Source organism: Gigantopelta aegis, chromosome 10, assembly GCF_016097555.1.
Source record: "Gigantopelta aegis isolate Gae_Host chromosome 10, Gae_host_genome, whole genome shotgun sequence".
Lineage (NCBI taxonomy): Eukaryota > Metazoa > Mollusca > Gastropoda > Neomphalida > Peltospiridae > Gigantopelta > Gigantopelta aegis.
Window position 1 is genome coordinate 69,155,043 of NC_054708.1, and position 17,511 is coordinate 69,172,553.

General features: G+C 38.4%; 1 protein-coding gene across 1 annotated transcript; it reads right to left on the reverse strand.

The window, feature by feature from the left end:
• Nucleotides 1–3,001: 3,001 nt before the first annotated feature.
• Nucleotides 3,002–9,816, reverse strand: LOC121383775 (keratin-associated protein 19-2-like). The gene is made up of 4 exons (XM_041513871.1): nucleotides 9,749–9,816; nucleotides 6,117–6,184; nucleotides 4,041–4,414; nucleotides 3,002–3,103 (listed from the first exon to the last, which is right to left on the reverse strand). Exons 1-3 carry the CDS (start codon nucleotides 9,814–9,816, stop codon nucleotides 4,062–4,064), a joined length of 489 nt encoding a protein of 162 aa, XP_041369805.1. The 3' UTR covers nucleotides 3,002–3,103; nucleotides 4,041–4,061.
• Between the last annotated feature and the right edge of the window lie 7,695 nt (nucleotides 9,817–17,511).

Here is a 17,511-nt window from a genome sequence, read left to right on the forward strand (position 1 = left end):
TGTAAAATTCTGTGATATTTGTGTTTTTGCACTGTTTTTGTTTAAATCTTGAATTTTTATATTGATGTTGATCATCACTTTATTTATTTGCATTACCATAGTTTGGCACCCAATAGCCGATGTATTTTTCGTGCTGGGGTGTCGTTAAACATTCATTCATTCATTCATTACACTGTTTTTATTTATATCTTGAATTTTTCTATTGATGTTGATCATCACCCTATTTGTTTCCATTACCATAGTTTGACACCCAATAGCCGATGTATTTTTCGTGCTGGGGTGTCGTTAAACATTCATTCATTCATTCATTCATTCATTCATTCATTCCTAGGAGATTAAATCTGGGCAGACAACTGTTCCTACGGACTTGCATTCCATTTACACCGTGACCTGATTAATTTACATCTAATTTGCAAAGTTATAAAATTTTGAATGTATGTGATCTAAAAAATATCACATACTTTTATTACATTGAATACGCTATCGAAAAGAAACCCCGTTATATATTCAGCAATGGCTGACTGGAATTATAGTTAAGTATAAAGTATGCAAAAATGACTTATGGAGCTTGAAATCATAATATATGATAAACAAATTATTACCCTCGTGTCTTTCAGTATCGTCCGTTTATTTGTACTAGAAATATCAATGATGTATTATGCTCACCAGGGGCTCGCATACTACTATTTTTTATTCCTAATATACGATATTGACTACACAGAAACACTCTGTCAATAACCGCTATATACATAGATAGCGGCTACTTGTAAGAAGCGGCCATCTGTATAATGTGGTCATCGGCTACCTAAATTGGATCCCAAATCTCTCAACTGCCATATCCTATATTATACAGCACAGTACATTTTTACTGTTCTATAAAAGGGTTATTTTAAACAGTTCATTTTAAACAACAGCGATAAGGTGCAGCATCGGACTTAAGGCTGGTAGTCCAGCCAGTGCACCACGACTGGTAAATCAAAGGTCCTGGTAGGTTCTATCCTGTCTGGTGGATGGTGCATATAAAAGCTGTCTTGATACTAATGGAAACATGTAGCGGGTTTCTTCTCTAAGACTACATGTCAAAATTACCATATTTTTGACATCCAAGAGCCGATGATTAATATATCAATGTGTTCTAGTGGTGTCGTTAAACAAAACAAACTTTAACTTTTTAAGGCTGGTAGGTACTGGGTTCGCACCTCGATACCGGTCTCCATCCAGAACGAGTTTAATAACCCAGTGGGTAGGCGTAAGACCACCATACCGACTCTTCCCTCTCTGACCACTAACCAACTGTCCTGGAAGGACATCCCTAATAGCTGAGGTGTGTGCCTTGGACAGCTTGTTTGACCCTTAATTGGATATAAGCACGAAAATAATAATTATAAACAAACAAGGTCACACCTTTACAGATATTAGTTCCTATTCAGTCGTGACATCTCTACTGTGTATCAATTAAGAACGTATGACTCTGGAATGCATCTAATTGCCTATCCACCTGCGTGTGATGTAACCTCACCGTGGTGCTGGGGTGTTGTTAAACATTCTTTTATTCATTCATTCATTCTAATTGCCTATGGGTAGGCTACGCTTAACATTAGTAGATTCATATCCTACGACAATACACCGCATTAAGTAGTAATTCAATAGTTAACTGGAAAATGAAAACAACCTTGGCCCCGTTCCACAAAGCGATCCTAGCCCTAAGATCACCTTAAGTATATAGCTACATTGTGCACTAGGGTGATCTTAGTGCTAAGATCGCTTCGTGGAACGAGGCCCTGGTGTCTTAAGCAGTTGCATTTGTTTACTGTTTTGTGTGGTCGCTTGACACAGGTTTGCTTGCGTATATGTAGTATTGTTGGTATAAAGTATTCCAACTGGCAGTAGCTAGTAGGAATTTCCCTATTAGCTCAGCTGGTAGATCCCCGGACTCCCATACTGAGAATCTGTGGTTCGAATCCCCACAGTGAAGGTCTGTAACGTTTTGTAACTTTTAGTAGAAAAGTATTTTCTATGTGTACATAGTCACTGTGTAAATTTCTCAGTATCTATGAAAGGATTGTTTTTAATATTTAATCACGTTTTTCCTAACGGTACGGGGCGCAGATCACTTAAAAACGCTGCCTGGGTTGCTCTGTATCGATCGACCTCGTCCCTACTAGTGGCCCAAACTTGGTATATCAAACGTAGTGGTATGTACTGTCCTGCTAAAACTATAGGATTCATCTATTTGGCGGCAGTGGGTTTTCTTTATTTCTACATACTGATGGAAAGAACTAAGGGATCACACAAACTGTAATAGCAAATGGTGTCTGCAACCGACATCACCGGTTCATAGTGACACAATCTGACTATGTTACTGGCAGTCAGTCCGACACCAGTGACAGTCAGACTTACAACTTTATAACAAAGACAGACATTACTATGCTGGTAGCAAATACAAGTTGAAACCTTTACCGAGTAACTCGGAAGTCGTGCCCATGACAGACGTGTTTAAACCTCCAGTGGATGTAAGCACCTTTCAAAGGATTGATTGATTGATTGACAGATTCCATTCATTCATTTATATTTATTTCCATACGTATACCCAATTATGGTTCAAGGACGCTGCCTTGGGCTTACACCTCGGCCTTCTGGGCTGTATGTCCAGGACTGTGGGTTAGTGGTTAATGCAAGAGGGCCAGGTCAGGTGTCGTTCTTAAACCCACCCATTGAGTCGTTAGACTTGCTCTGGGTAACAGCCGCTACCGGGCCAGGTGTAGTTCTTAAACCCACCCACTGAGTCGTTAGACTTGCTCTGGGTAACAGCCGCTACCGGGTTTGTTATTTGTTAAATTCAAAGTGCCACTGCAATGGTAGGGATCTAACGTTCATCTGTTCTGATTTACATAGCACTTCCTGTTTCGTTTTTACACATAATATACAATAACTGTTTGCAACCCGGTAGCCGACATCTGTCGTTCGTGCTGGATTTCGTGTTTAAAATTAACTAACACAGTTTTGTATTGCAAATTTTATTGTGTAAACGCCTACATGAAATGAGGTTTTAAAATTCAGAAATACTGTAGTCTTTGGTGGATTGTCCTTTCAGAGTTAGCACCTGAAAAAAAAAAATGTAATGGAATTAATACAACATAATTAATTTAATAGAAAAAAGGAAATGTTTTATTTAACAACACACTTAGCAAATTTTAAATACTGTTATTTGGTGTTGGACATATGTGTAAGGGTCACAAAAATAGAGAGAATATTCGCTGACCTCTCTCAATGGGCTACTATTTTCGATTAGCAGCGTGGGATATGCATTATCCCAGATACAGGATAGTGCATACATGTACTTCGGCCTTTGTTAGACAAGATGTGGAGCACTGGCTCGAAAAAGAAATAGCCTAATGGGCCCACCGTCAGTGATCGATCCTAGATTGACCGCACATCAGGCGAGCACTTTACCACTGACAATGTCCCGTCCTAATATAACAAAAATACAAGCCTTTGGATAATAAAAAAACTAAACTTGTTTTTATGTTCATTGCTTCAAATTATATTACATGGGTTATTTATTACCTTCATAAATAATTAAATTGAAATATGTTGACAAATTACTCCAAAATCATATTACGTCAATTGTTTTGAAAGTTGCAGACCTGTTTAACGCAAAGTAGGGAAGTTGTATAGTCTAAGAGACAGACTGTCGTCCTAAAAAGGAAGCCCCTCAAAAGACCTCGTGGAAGGAAAGCAATACCGTCACAACCTTATCAAATATTTCGTTGTGTATAAAGATATATTTACTTCCAAATTGTATTCGGTTATATATATATATGCGTATTTACCTAGTAATAAATATTTTTTTTTTTTTTTATATTTACCTAGTTGTAAATCATGTTTATATTTAGCTGGTAATACATTTTTTTTTATGTTTACCTAGTTGTACATCGTTTATTTTTATATATTTACTGCGTTGCACATTGCTTTTATATTTACCTAGTAGTACTTCATGTTTTATCTTAACCTAGAAATACATAATTGTTTATATTTACCTAGTAGTACATCATCATTTTTCATTTGCCGTAACCGTAGCCTTTGCCGAAGCCCATGCCGAATCCGCCTTTGCCGAAGCCCATTCCGTATCCACCATAGCCCATGCCGTATCCACCAAAGCCCATGCCCAATCCACCATAGCCCATGCCGTAACCGCCAACTCCGCCAAATCCGCCGAGTCCGCCATATCCCATGCCCATGCCATATCCGCCATATCCGCCAAATCCGCCGAGTCCGCCGTATCCCATGCCCATGCCATATCCACCGAAGCCCATACCGAGACCGCCATATTTGCCATACTTCATCATGGGAACGGCAGTTGCCAAGGCGAGACAAGCCAAAGCGAGGATTACGACTTTCATCATGTTGAAGGCTGAAATGGAAATTAATATTTTGGCATCACTGTTACTATTAACATCCTCGTAAATTCGGATAAAGGTAGTCCACTATCGTGAAAAAAAAAGTGTACTTTCATTTTTAATTAATTTAATGTTTGTAATATTTTTTCCCTCCAGTTATGAAGCGAAACATTTATGCTTGCTTTACAAAACTGTCATAATCAACGTGGTCAAACAGTTGTTACATAGTTAAACCACTCATGTTCGTTGTTCCCTGTCACAGTGCTTATACGGTTGGTCATGCCGTATTTTAAAACATGGAATTCGAAATGTTTCAGGACAGCATGCGCCGAAACCTTTAAATACATGTTGTACTGACGGTCCCCCCCCCCCCCCCCCCCCCCCCCCCATCAATTTTCAAATACACTCCGCGGGCCGTGTGACATTGTTAGGGGGGTGGTTTAGTAATTTCCAAAACCTCTGGTGAGGGCATTCTGATGGAAAAAATATACATTGATTCACAAATATATATATTTATATATTATTTCGCCAAAAATAGTTCCATTTTCATGTTTTATTTGCAAGTCAACTTTAAGTTTAAACATGACATTACATTGCTATAATAATGTTAAAGGTGCACTGTCAAACTTGCATAATGGCTGCATCCTGCCAAAATTAATTATTAATTCTTGCTTTGAAAATACTCCCAACTATACTCCCATAAAAAAAATTACAACCAAATAACCGAGTTATTTATGCAACGATTGTGTGTAATAATTATTAATTTGTAGTCTTTGTCATTAACAGATGTGTGAGAATTATTAATGTGTAGTATTTTGTCATAAACAGATATAAAAGTAGCAAAAATCAAAATAACAAACGTTTATGATCTTCAGTTCACTTGATTAGATTTGAAAACAAAAGTATGAGTCTTAAAGCTACTTAGCCACTTAAAAACAATCATATGGTGTTTGTCTAAAGCGTACTTCTAGTATTATTCTACTGTTAAAATTAATATTCTACACACGAAAAATAAGATTAGAAGAGAAGTAAATACTATTTTCATGATTATTAAATTTCGAAAATAGTAAATACAATTTGCAATAGTAATGAATTTAGAACAGACGTAATATACAATTTGCACAAATAACACGCTCAGAGCAGAAGTATATCTCAATGTTTTTAGATGACTTAAAGGGACATGCCTGAGTTTGCTGCAATTTTTAAGATGTTGTCGACTAACAGAGACTTTTTAACCATTGTATTTACATATCACATATATTATTCTGCATAAAATATTAGCAGCTGTATATTAAACGTGTTTCTGATCATTCTAATATTTGTACTTGGTAAAATTTCATTTTATTTCCTAAAATATCTTTTTTCGTACATACGAATTTATTTTAAGACAAAATCCAGGTTGGGCTTCTTACAAATATTAAGACGACCAGAAACACATTGAATATACAAACACTGATATTATAAACAAGAAAATATATTTAATATGTAAGTTTAATCGTAGAAATATTTTATTAGTTGTAAAATTTTACAATCAGCCAACTCAGGACTGTCTCTTTAATGTGTCCTGACCTGGACGGAGGAGCCGACAAAAGTCGACACCTGCGCCCATGACAGGCGTGTACAACAGCCTGTTCTGAATGTGCACCTTAAAACCTATATCTTGATCTGACATAACTTAATCTGACTTTTAAAATGTTCTAGTAAGATTCCACTTACCTGGGCTTTTGCAACTGAAGCTATGGTAGGTGCTAAAGATGTGACTACTGGACAGAGACTCGGAGCAGCTTTTATAGAAAATAATAAAGTTTGATGGATAAGTCTTCCGGTTTCTAATTTAGATTAGTACTAGTCGCAACCTGTACCTTTTCCTATCCTGTTATTTGTGTTTTAATCCTGGGGCATTCTGATGACCAATTAATTAAATAACCGGTTGGGAATTTATGTGTATATATAAATATATACTAGTATATCGGTAGGTTGGTAGGTAGGTAGGTAGGTATGTATGTATGTAGGTAGGTAGGTAGGTAGGTAGGTAGGTAGGTAGGTAGACCGATATATAGATAGATAGATAGATAGATAGATAGATAAAATACATTTTTAAATCTCAATATGTAGGTACATATATATGGCAAAGTTTATAATTATTCATTTGCATGAAGGGGGAGAGGACTTAATTGTACAAAATGTTTTTTTTTTTCAAAAGCATTATATCAATACAGGGCTAACCGTCATACTATCATTGTGTGTACACAGGACAGTCAAGCATAAACTGGAATTTCTCTTTGAATAAATTCCATGTAACGCACTTACGATTCTCTGGTACAATTGGGTTAAGTGTCGCCCATCTTCTCGTTTCAATTAATAATCTGTGAGCAGCAATGCCCACAATATAAATTTACATGTCAAATTATATCGATTTAAATATATATATATATATGTGTGTGTATGTATGTGTGTGTGTGTGTGTGTGTGTGTGTGTGTGTGTTGTGTGTGTGTGTGTGTGTGTGTGTGTGTGCGTGCGTGTGTGTATGTGTACTGACAAACTATAAAAACGCAATTTGGTTTTAATGTGACACTAAAAAGTATCTAATGTATATCTATGAATGTATTACTATAATATGCTACGATGTTTTCCCGTATGTAAACATAGCTTCCGAGCTTATAAGGAGGATCTTTTCATGCAATTAACACAAACTGTGAAAACTCCAAATGTGGTGTGAAACTGAAAATGTGTGCAATTGTTGGATTCATTGTTGGATTCATTGTTGGATAAGTCAGTGTGAAACAATGCTACGACGTATCTGTCTGTCCTTTTCTGTCTGCCGTTTGTAACCGGAAGTTAGCCTGATCGGGGACGGTCACGAACACTTCCAGTCAGGTTATATCGCTCATTCAACCTTGAACTTGTTGAAGGATGCACTTGAAAATTACTAACTACCCGTTGTAGCAAAATTTCGCCATTCAGCATTTGTAACGCTTTCAGCATTTATATATATATATTATATATATATATGTATATATCATATATATACACACACATACATACATGCATACGTAGAGAGAGAGAGAGAGAGAGAGAGAGAGAGAGAGAGAGAGAGAGAGAGAGAGAGAGAGAGAGAGCCCTCCCTTTCCCCTATCAAACGATTTTTAATATAAATTCACTCGTAAGAAGCGGTCACCTGTCTAACGCGGTCCGCGGCCACCTTAACTGGATCCCAAATCGCTAATGTACCAGGTCCTGTATTATGCAGTCACAGTAAATGTTTACTGTTCTATGAAATGGTTATTTTAAACAGCATGAATTATATGCAGCAACCGGCCACTGTGGTGTAGTAGTTAAGACATCGGACACGATGCTGGTGGGTACTGGGTTCGCATATCTGTACTGTCTCCGACACAGAGCGAGTTTAACGACTCAGTGGGTAGGTGTAAGGCCACTACACCGACTTCTGTCTCATTAACCACTAACACACTGTCCTGGACATAGCCCAGATAGCTGAGATGAGTTATGTTTTGTTGCCGTGTTGGTCTGGCGTACTTGACATGACGGATGAAGTTTGTTTTGTTTAACGTGTCGTTAAAAAAAACCCACACCTTCATCTGTCATGTCAACTACGCCAGACCAACACGGCAACAAAACGTAACTAACTCACCTCGGTTATCCGGGCTCTGTCCAGGACAGCGAGAATGGAACACATTGATTAATTAATCATCTGCTGTTGGATGTTAGACATTTTGTAATTCTGACTCGTAGTCATTAGAGAAAACCCGGTACATTTTGCCTAACTTGAACTTGAAACCAGTTTTTACATGCCTATATCCACTAGGGTTCAGGCATACCCCCCCCCCCCCGGTCTCACCCCTGGCAAGGCCAGCGATTCGACCAGGGGGAGAGGGGTTGTAAAATAGGGGACTAATTTGGAAACTTACACTAAATCAGGGGCTTTAACATTTTTTAATGTGTCTGCCAAAAAACAAGAGATAGAATGATATTTTAAGTTAGGAATATTTAGTTGACACCATTTTTGATCGGGCTTTCTAAATTTATTTTTACTTATTATTAAATTATATTTAAGCCCTGGAGGAAAGGTTAACGATTGGGCAGGGCATCGCGCTCAATCCAGATTTGCGGTCCAACAACCGGGTGGAGATTTTTACCACCGATCCGGGCCGGACCCCCACGGCGAGTGGCAGGCGAGCAGGGGAGGCCAGACAAACCTAGCCCTAACCCTAACACCCAATCGCCAACGCCCTACCGCCCTATTTCTGGCATACCTGTCCCCCCTCGCTAAAGCCATTGGAGGCCATACCGGCCAGTGGTGAGAGGTTATATAATTGGGAGCTTTTTAGGGCTCAGTTACACACCTAGGTGTGTTTTGGTTATGACAACCATATGTGTAATAAGCCATAAGGTGATGGCTATGTCTTAAACCACAAGGTGGTGGTTGGAATTAGGGTCATAGGAGATGATCCCTTTTGTAGTTTTATTTTCAGCCGCCGAGCCCGTGTGGAGTGGTGAAACATATTCTGGATGAAGTTTTGGATAGGTAGTCCTCAAAGTCCTCCTCACATCCGACGCAGGTACATTTTTTTGTACCAAATGTGTCACTTATACGGATGGCCCAGACAAGCCATTAATGTACAAATACCCTGCGTGCACGACAGTACTATTTAGTACCGCAAGCACACAAGGGAGCGATCTGACCCTATGACCACTTTAATTGTGTAAAATAAAAACATGTTATACATTTAGTTAAAACAAGCAATACAAGGTTTAATACATCTTAAAACAACTAATTAATTATTAAAATTGTCTGTAATAAAAAACATGCAATTAATACAAAAATTAAAAAGGAACATCATACATACAGCCAGGGAACACTTCACATAGTAGTAAAAGATAAAACAGGAGCAAGCCATTCATATTAAGCATATATATAAAAATAGGTCGGCCTCCACCTTACCACTGGCCTTGATTATAATAATAATAAAATGGATTCTGCCAGGAGTCCGTATTATATATATTTATAAAAAGCAAACAAGGTTATTAAACAAGCCAGGCATTAAGAAGGGCCAACTCACAAAGGTCCTTTTGCATAATATAAAATATAACATAAATAATCCAATTTGGATTATATTAAAAGCATTCATGCAAATATAATTAAATTACCATATATCCAGGGAGATCTATTAAAAGAAAGAGAGGGAAACAGAAACCAATTAATAATTATTTGAAAAAAAAGAGAGAAAAGTTGGTCCAACTGCAAGATAAGAAAGATGGAAAAGAGCGTCATTATTATAACCCAAAGGGGAAACAGCTGTGGGTTAAACTAAATGCCCCGTCTAACCTCCGGGACAGCCCTGCCAGAGGCTGGGCCCGGTGTGTCGGTCCAATCCAGCAATGCACCTCTCCCATTTTCCCCATTGGTGACAGCTTGATCGATCCAATTTTCTCCTACATCATTTTGCCTAATGCAGCAAGGGATCTTTTATATGCACATTCCCACAGATAGAGAAGCACATACCACGGCTTTTGTTTAGTTGTGGTGCACTGGATGGAACGAGAGAAAACCAATCAGTTGATTGGCTGCATCAAACTGTCATGGTCCGAGGGCGTTAAGATATCATTACGCTCAGCCGCATGTTGAGGTAGCGCTCAGGCGCTTCATACGCATGTACACCAAACAACCCATAATATTACGAGATGTGCGCCTAGAACAACGTGCTTGAACCTTAATTGGATGTAAGCACGGGAGTAAGTATACACGAACAAACAGGGTGCAGCATATAAGTGATCTTCACACATTCACGAATATTAGTGTCCTTTTAGTCATGACATCTCTACTTCGTATCAGTCAAGAGCCTATGACTCTGGACTGAATCTAATTGCCTCCGGGCATAAGCGTACGAACCCTCAAATTCGGGCACAAATTATACAGATATTCGGACAAAATGTGCTAACCTGATACCTTTTTACCATGTATTTCCATCATTCTACCTTCAGAATTAGTTGTAATCCATGTAAAAATACGTAATGATTCGTTTGTAACCCTATATAGCTGTTTCATAGTAATGCTGATAAGAATAAATGTAGTCATCCAGATTCGTGCATTTTTAGTTTAATTCTGGCAAAACACATCCTGTCTCCCAACAAAAATGGGAGCCCGTACGCCTATGCCTATGGGTAGGCCAATGTTGGCATTAGTAGATACACCGCATGAAGTAATAATTAATTAAATAATTACATGGAAAACGAAAACAACCTTGTGAGAGAATGAATTCCAACTGGTTAAATTAATACATTCTAGTTACATTTCGTTATTTCTAACGTCATGTCTAAAGTTGATTTGTGGTAAACTATATAGAGCATACAATCATTAATTAATTAGCAGTACAGACGGTAAAAGAAAGAAACAAACAGTTTAGAGACTGTACATGTTATACATATGACAGCCTGTAATCAGCAGCTACCTGTCTTAGGGGTTGCATTTGTCTACTACTCTGTGTGACCGTTTAAGACAGGTTTGCATGTGCATATACAACAGAAAATGTTGGTTAACTCTCAGAAGGTAAGTGTTTATTTTATGCACATGTATTTAGTCGCTGTTTTCATATATGTTAGGAGAGAACGTTGTTTTGTGTTGGGGTTTGGGGTTTTGTTGGTGTGTGTGTGTGTTTTGTTTGTTGTTTGTTTTCGTTTGTTTTTGTTGTTGTTGTTTGGTTGTTTTTTGGGGGGAGTACTTTCTATGAAATGAATGTTTTAAACATGAGGTTAGTTTTAACTTTTAACATTACATTACGTATTTGGTAAAGAATGAATGAGTCTTTAACGACATTCCAGCACAAAAACGTAAGTATATAGAAACATTATATACAATAAGAATACAATTTATATAATAATGTAAAACAACAGTGTAAAGAGCTTTTGGGAAAATTTCATTACAACATACAAATATCAAGGTACATATATTGTAAAATTGTGTTCATAAAACAAAGTTTAGTTTTTTTCAAATTAATTAATTCTGGGTGGAATTTAAAACATTCTAAAACATATCTGTTGCCAAACATATCGTTTCTCGTTGGCTTCAGATGATGACACGCTGACAAAATGTGGCGCACTGACAATGTTGACACCGAGGAAGAGGGTCTTTCTTTGAAATAAGTGAATGCGTCAAATATGTATGGCCTATGCGGGCACGACACAATACTACTTCATCCTAACTGCACCACCTGTATATTTACTAAACGTGCGGGATGTAGATCACTAAAGAGCGCTCGCCTGAGGTGCGATGAGTATCTGGATGGATAGCCCTCGTCTCTATCACTGTCCCGAATTGGTGCATCAAAGGTCATGGTAGGTACTGTCCTGTCTATGAATAACATCCTACTATATCTGGAGGATTAGTCTTTGTGGTGACAGTGGGTTTTCTTTCTTTCTGTATAATGATGGAAAGAACGAAGGGTTCACACAAATAGCAACACCAAATAATGACAGCAACCAGAACCCTCAGTTTATTTTATCACAATCTGACCATGTTACTGGTAGTGAGTTCGACACCACTGACATTCAGTCTTGTATGAAAACTAGATATTACTATGCTGGTAGTAAGTAAAATGTGTTCTACAATTTCATGTGTTCCTTACTTCGTTCCATCGGATATTTATCAACCACCATCCTCAGCCCATAGTGTCAGAAGATGACCGTGTTACTGGCAGTCACTTCAACACTACTGACATTTAGTCCTACAAATATGTTTGTACAATCCCGTATTATGTGTGCATGTGGGAATGGCGTAGTGATCAAGTAATATATAGTTCAACCCACACTTTACGCGATGTATTGGTAAATATTTCTACAGTTTTAGTTGTGGGGCTTCTGAGGCAAAGCCGATGTTGTTCTCACGACCAAAACTGTTGGGATATTCACCGACACACCGAGTAAGTGTGGGTATAACTGACTTATTCCCCACTTTAGGTCGCGTTGATTATTATACCAGTTCTATGGCAACACGGTCAATAACTAGAAAGTAATAAATAATGAAACGAAAATAACGTGCACCAAATGTCATGACTCTCATATTTTGTTCTAGAGTATTCAGGGACGTAGTAGTACTTTTTCGGGATAAGAACGGTATGGGGAATTAAGTAGTAAAATCTCATTTCTGAACATACAAAATAGTGTGAAATGCGTTCACTACATGCTCAATCATGCTGCATGCAATGCACGTGAAATGCCAGTATGTGGACACATAAAATCCACGTAAGGGTGTCATATTCCTCGTCACAATAAGAATGCCATCACTCAGAGAAAAACAAATGGAGAGAGCGTTGGGCATGGCTCAAGGGGGGACTTCGCAAAGCCAAGTTGCTAGGACCTTCAGAGTCCATCCATCAACTATTGGACGACTTGTTGAACGTCATCAACAGACCTTGGAGTGTCCGTGATCGACCACGACCTGGTCAACGTCCCGTTACGACCCCACGCCAAGATCGGCAGATTCGACGACACCACATCCGTGACCGGTTCAGAACTACGACGATGACAGCAAGCAACACGATAGGACGTCATGGAAGGCATATCCACCCGATGACGGTTATCCGTCGACTCAGAACGGCTGGACTCAGATGCAGACGCCCGTACAACGGTAACATCATGACATCGCGACATCGTGCTGCGAGACTATAGTTTGATCTCCAGAATGGTAATCATCCACCAGCCTTTTACCGGAGCATTGTTTTCTCAGATGAGTCCCGTTTCTCTGTCTCATTTGCCGAAGGAAGAGCACGTGTGTACAGGAGACTCCATGAACGGTATGCTGACGGATCTGTGAGGGAACGTGATCGGTTTGGCGGCGGTTGTCTGATGGTATTGGGGGGGGGGGGGGGGGGTAATCAACTGTGATTTCAGGAGTGATCTCATCATTGTCCACGATGCCCTTACAGTCCAGCGTTATGTTAACGTTATTCTAAGACCAGTTCTCCAGCCACTTTTGCGCCGTCACCGAAGACCAGGATGTCCCTTTCTGTTTCAACAAGATAATGCCCGTCCACATACTGCAAGAATTACCCAGGCATTCCTGCAACAAGCCGGTATCACCGTTATGAACTGGCCCGCCGTTTCACCGGATTTGAACCCAATTGAATACATGTGAGATGGGTTAGGACGCCGTGTCGTTGAGCTTGTACATGCGTTGCAGGAGGAGTGGAGGAACATTCCTTTAGCTTATTTGAGATGTTTGTGCCAATCCTTTCCCCGTCGTCTTCACGCATGCTCACGGGCCAATGGTGGACACACCAGATATTGACCTTGATATGGGGGATTTACCTTTTCGATTACGAATGCAACTCGATTACTGATGATAACTGGCCATGTTTCCATGTGAATGTATCTCATGAATACCAGTCATTAATGGCATATTACATTATCCATCAATTCATTAATAACTTGTCGTTATTTGCAATGCAAAGTTGATTTTGCGTTTTCATTGTGTGTCAGCCACATATGTTACTATTGTCTTCTGGGGAATTTGATTTGGTAGTATGCACATGTTCAGTAAGCTATGCAGGGGGGAGTGGGTGTAAAGAACATGCCACCCCACCCCACACCCTGTGTACACGCGCCTGCAACATTATTGACAAAAAGGCACAAACTTAAAATTATATAATAACGAGATAATGTATATAAAGCAAATATCACATTTTTATAGTTAAATTATTACTACTACTACTACTACTACTACTACTACTACTACTACTACTACTACTACTACTACTACTACTACTACTACTACTACTACTAATATTATCAAATGTCAGTATATAATGTCTAACAGATAATTGTGTTGGTATGGTATGGGTATTTGCGAGTAGTAATAAGCTTCGAATTATGGAAAATGTTTTTGAGTTACTTTGGTTCTGCTCATGTAATAAGGTCAACTAAATGTGTACAAACTCACTTGTGTACGGACTTGCATTCCGTTTACACCGGTACCTGTGGACACAGCCTGGTGTTCGATGGCTTAACAACGACACCACCGAGCCGGTTTCGAACCACAATGCGTTGCAACCGAACATGGAAAGTGTGAACGTGACAGAATGTGTTAGTAACAGTGGTGCAATCATGCACTTCACTGAATCGTCGCGTGTTCATCAATAAAAGAGAAACAACGGATATACCTTCCAGATTTCAATGTAAGTTATGACAATAAAAAATCATTGTATTATTCATCATAATTTTCTTCTTTTTTTTTCTCTTTTTTTTCTCTTTTTGTTTCTTTAAAAAGTGTCATAATACACTTGCACGTTTTCTTAAAACGTTTAACAAAAGAAATCATGACAATGAGACCGGCGTGAAGTATAATATTTATTTAACACCCCACCAACCCCACCCCACCTACTCTCCAGCCTCATGTTTCAGACGGTTAGGCAGGGCTGTCTATGATACCATGCCCTTCCGAGTTCAAATGAGCATACCAGTGCGGTGTCATAATAAATATGATTGCCCTGTAAGATAAGGTTACAAGTCAGGAAGTATAAGCAATGACACTGCCACTTCTGTTTCAGATCTCACATTTATGTTGGTGTTTCAATGAATGTCGCTCAACTGACTTCTCCAAGAGTTTTACATTTGGTTCTCTTCTCTGCAACCAAGTCCAAATGTTTCTGATAATGTTTTGGACTGCGGTTTATTATTTCTATATTGACTTAGTATAATTTATTATTATGTTTTGTGATAGTAGTATGGTTTTTTCATCTTTTATTGTTTACTTGGTTAAGTATTAAAATTGCAACTTCCATATCCATTCTGTCTCATCATGCATTGGTGGAAACACTTTCTGGGTAACTCGGAAGGCGTGCTTGAACATCTAGTGTATATAAGCATCTGCCAAATGATTGATTGACTGAATGAATGACTGTCAGATTGATTGATGGATGGATGGATTGATGGATTGATCAGGTGTTCAAAATCGAAAATACCACAGCCATTTGTTTGCAAAATCGCAGTATGGTGGCGATCTTACATGTTATTTGTTACATTCAAAGTACCACTGCACTGGTACCACTGCAATGGATCTGTTAATCTGTTGTAGATTACATAGTACAGACATGATTGACTCACATCCATTTATACACATAGTATATCATAATTGTTTGCCACACAGTAGCCGAAGTTCGTCGTTCGTGCTAGGGTGTGGTTATGAAACGTAACTAACACAGGTTTGTATTGCAAATTTTATTGTGTAAACGTCTACATGATGTGAGGTCTTAGAGTCCAAAAATGCTGTAATCTATGGTGGAGGGTCCGTTCAGAGTCAGCACCTGAAATAAAACAGAAACAATTTAACGGAAAAAAACAAGGGGATGTTTTATTTAACGGCACACTCAACACATTTTAAATACGGTTATATGGCGTCGGACATATGGTTATAGACTACAGAGATAGAGAGGAAACCCGCTACTGCATCTTAATGGGCTTCTCGTTCCGATTAGCAGCAAGGGATCTTTTATATGCATTATCCCAGAAATAGGATAGTATATGCCACGACCTTTGTTACACCAGTTATAGAGCAGTAGAGGAATAGCCAAAATGAGCCCACCGACGGTGATCGATCCTAGACTGATCGCGCATCAGACGAGCACTTAACAACTGAGCTATGTCCCGCCCTAATATAACAAAATGACACAAACTGAGGTGTCGCTTTTGGGTGATAAAAAAACTAAACTTATTTTGTTTATATTGTGTTACTTTATATTACATTACATGAGTAATGTCTGTGTCATATATTACTTTCATAAATAATTAAACTATTACTGCAATGGTTTTAAAAATGGCAGGTCTCTTTCACCACTTCCGTGTGGAGAGATAAATATGTGTGCACATTGCATTTGTCCATACAATGTGTGCGTAATTCATAATGCATGGATTTATCGAATAAGCAGAGGCATACGGAAACACATAAATGGAATTTGCTCAACCTATTTGCGGATTACGCATTTTGAATTACGTACTAGTATATGTATATGTGTATGAATTTCGGACAAATAGAATTTGCGTCTAAAGGAGGAACCACATCGTATGGCTAATTAGAGAAATCAATAGATGGCAGAAATACCATTTTGAATACAGTTTACCTTCCTTTGTGTCTTTAGTAAGTCCCAATATGTTAACATTGCACTAAATTCGCAATAAACCTTTAATCATTTGAGTTTAGCATAGGGTGCATGAACCTTAGTTGACTAAAACAAAAATATGGGAATATATGAATACATGATCAAGCACAGGAATATCAACATAATACATAAGTTTTATATTTACCTATTAGTATATCATCATTTTTCCTTTGCCGTAACCGTAGCCCTTGCCGAAGCCCATGCCGCCGAAGCCCATTCCGTATCCACCATAGCCCATGCCGTATCCACCATAGCCCATGCCTAATCCACCATATCCCATGCCATAGCCCATGCCCATGCCATATCCACCATATCCCATGCCATATCCACCCATGCCCATGCCGAGACCACCATATTTGCCATACTTCATCATGGGAATGGCAGTTGCCAAAGCGAGACAAGCCAAAGCGAGGATTACGACTTTCATCATGTTGAAGGCTGAAATGAAAATAAATATTCTGGCATCAACATTCTCGTAATTTGGACACAGGAAACACCACTATTGTGAAAAAAAGTGTACTTTTGATAATCAGTTTGTTTGTAATATTTTGTCTCTCCACGTTTGGCCCCAAACTGTTATGTTTGCGCTACACGTTCAAACCAGACGTTGGCTACGTATAGTACACATTTCCAATTCTACATTTCTTTTATGGACAAGCAACATATTCATGAAAATTTATATATATATATATATATATATATATATATATATATATATATATATATATACACACACTTTCAAGCAACATATTTATGAAAGTTGATATATATATATATATATATATATATATATATATATATATATATATATATATATATATATATATATATATATACACTCGTAGGTTCAATAAAGAACAGAGACATCAATATGTATTATGTCTGGTTCTAACAGGCTTGAAACAGGGGCCGCCGAACAGGTAGCCGCGGGATGCCCCCC

Bases quoted from the DNA above. Each gene is read 5' to 3' on its own strand.
- LOC121383775 (XM_041513871.1), bottom strand. From the start codon at position 9,816: ATGGGAGAGGTGCATTGCTGGATTGGACCGACACACCGGGCCCAGCCT. The intron at 6,185-9,748 runs GTTAGACGGGGC...TTTCTATAAAAG, and splicing joins CTGGCAGGGCTGTCCCGGAG to CTGCTCCGAGTCTCTGTCCA. The intron at 4,415-6,116 runs GTAAGTGGAATC...TTTCCATTTCAG, and splicing joins CTTCAGTTGCAAAAGCCCAG to CCTTCAACATGATGAAAGTC.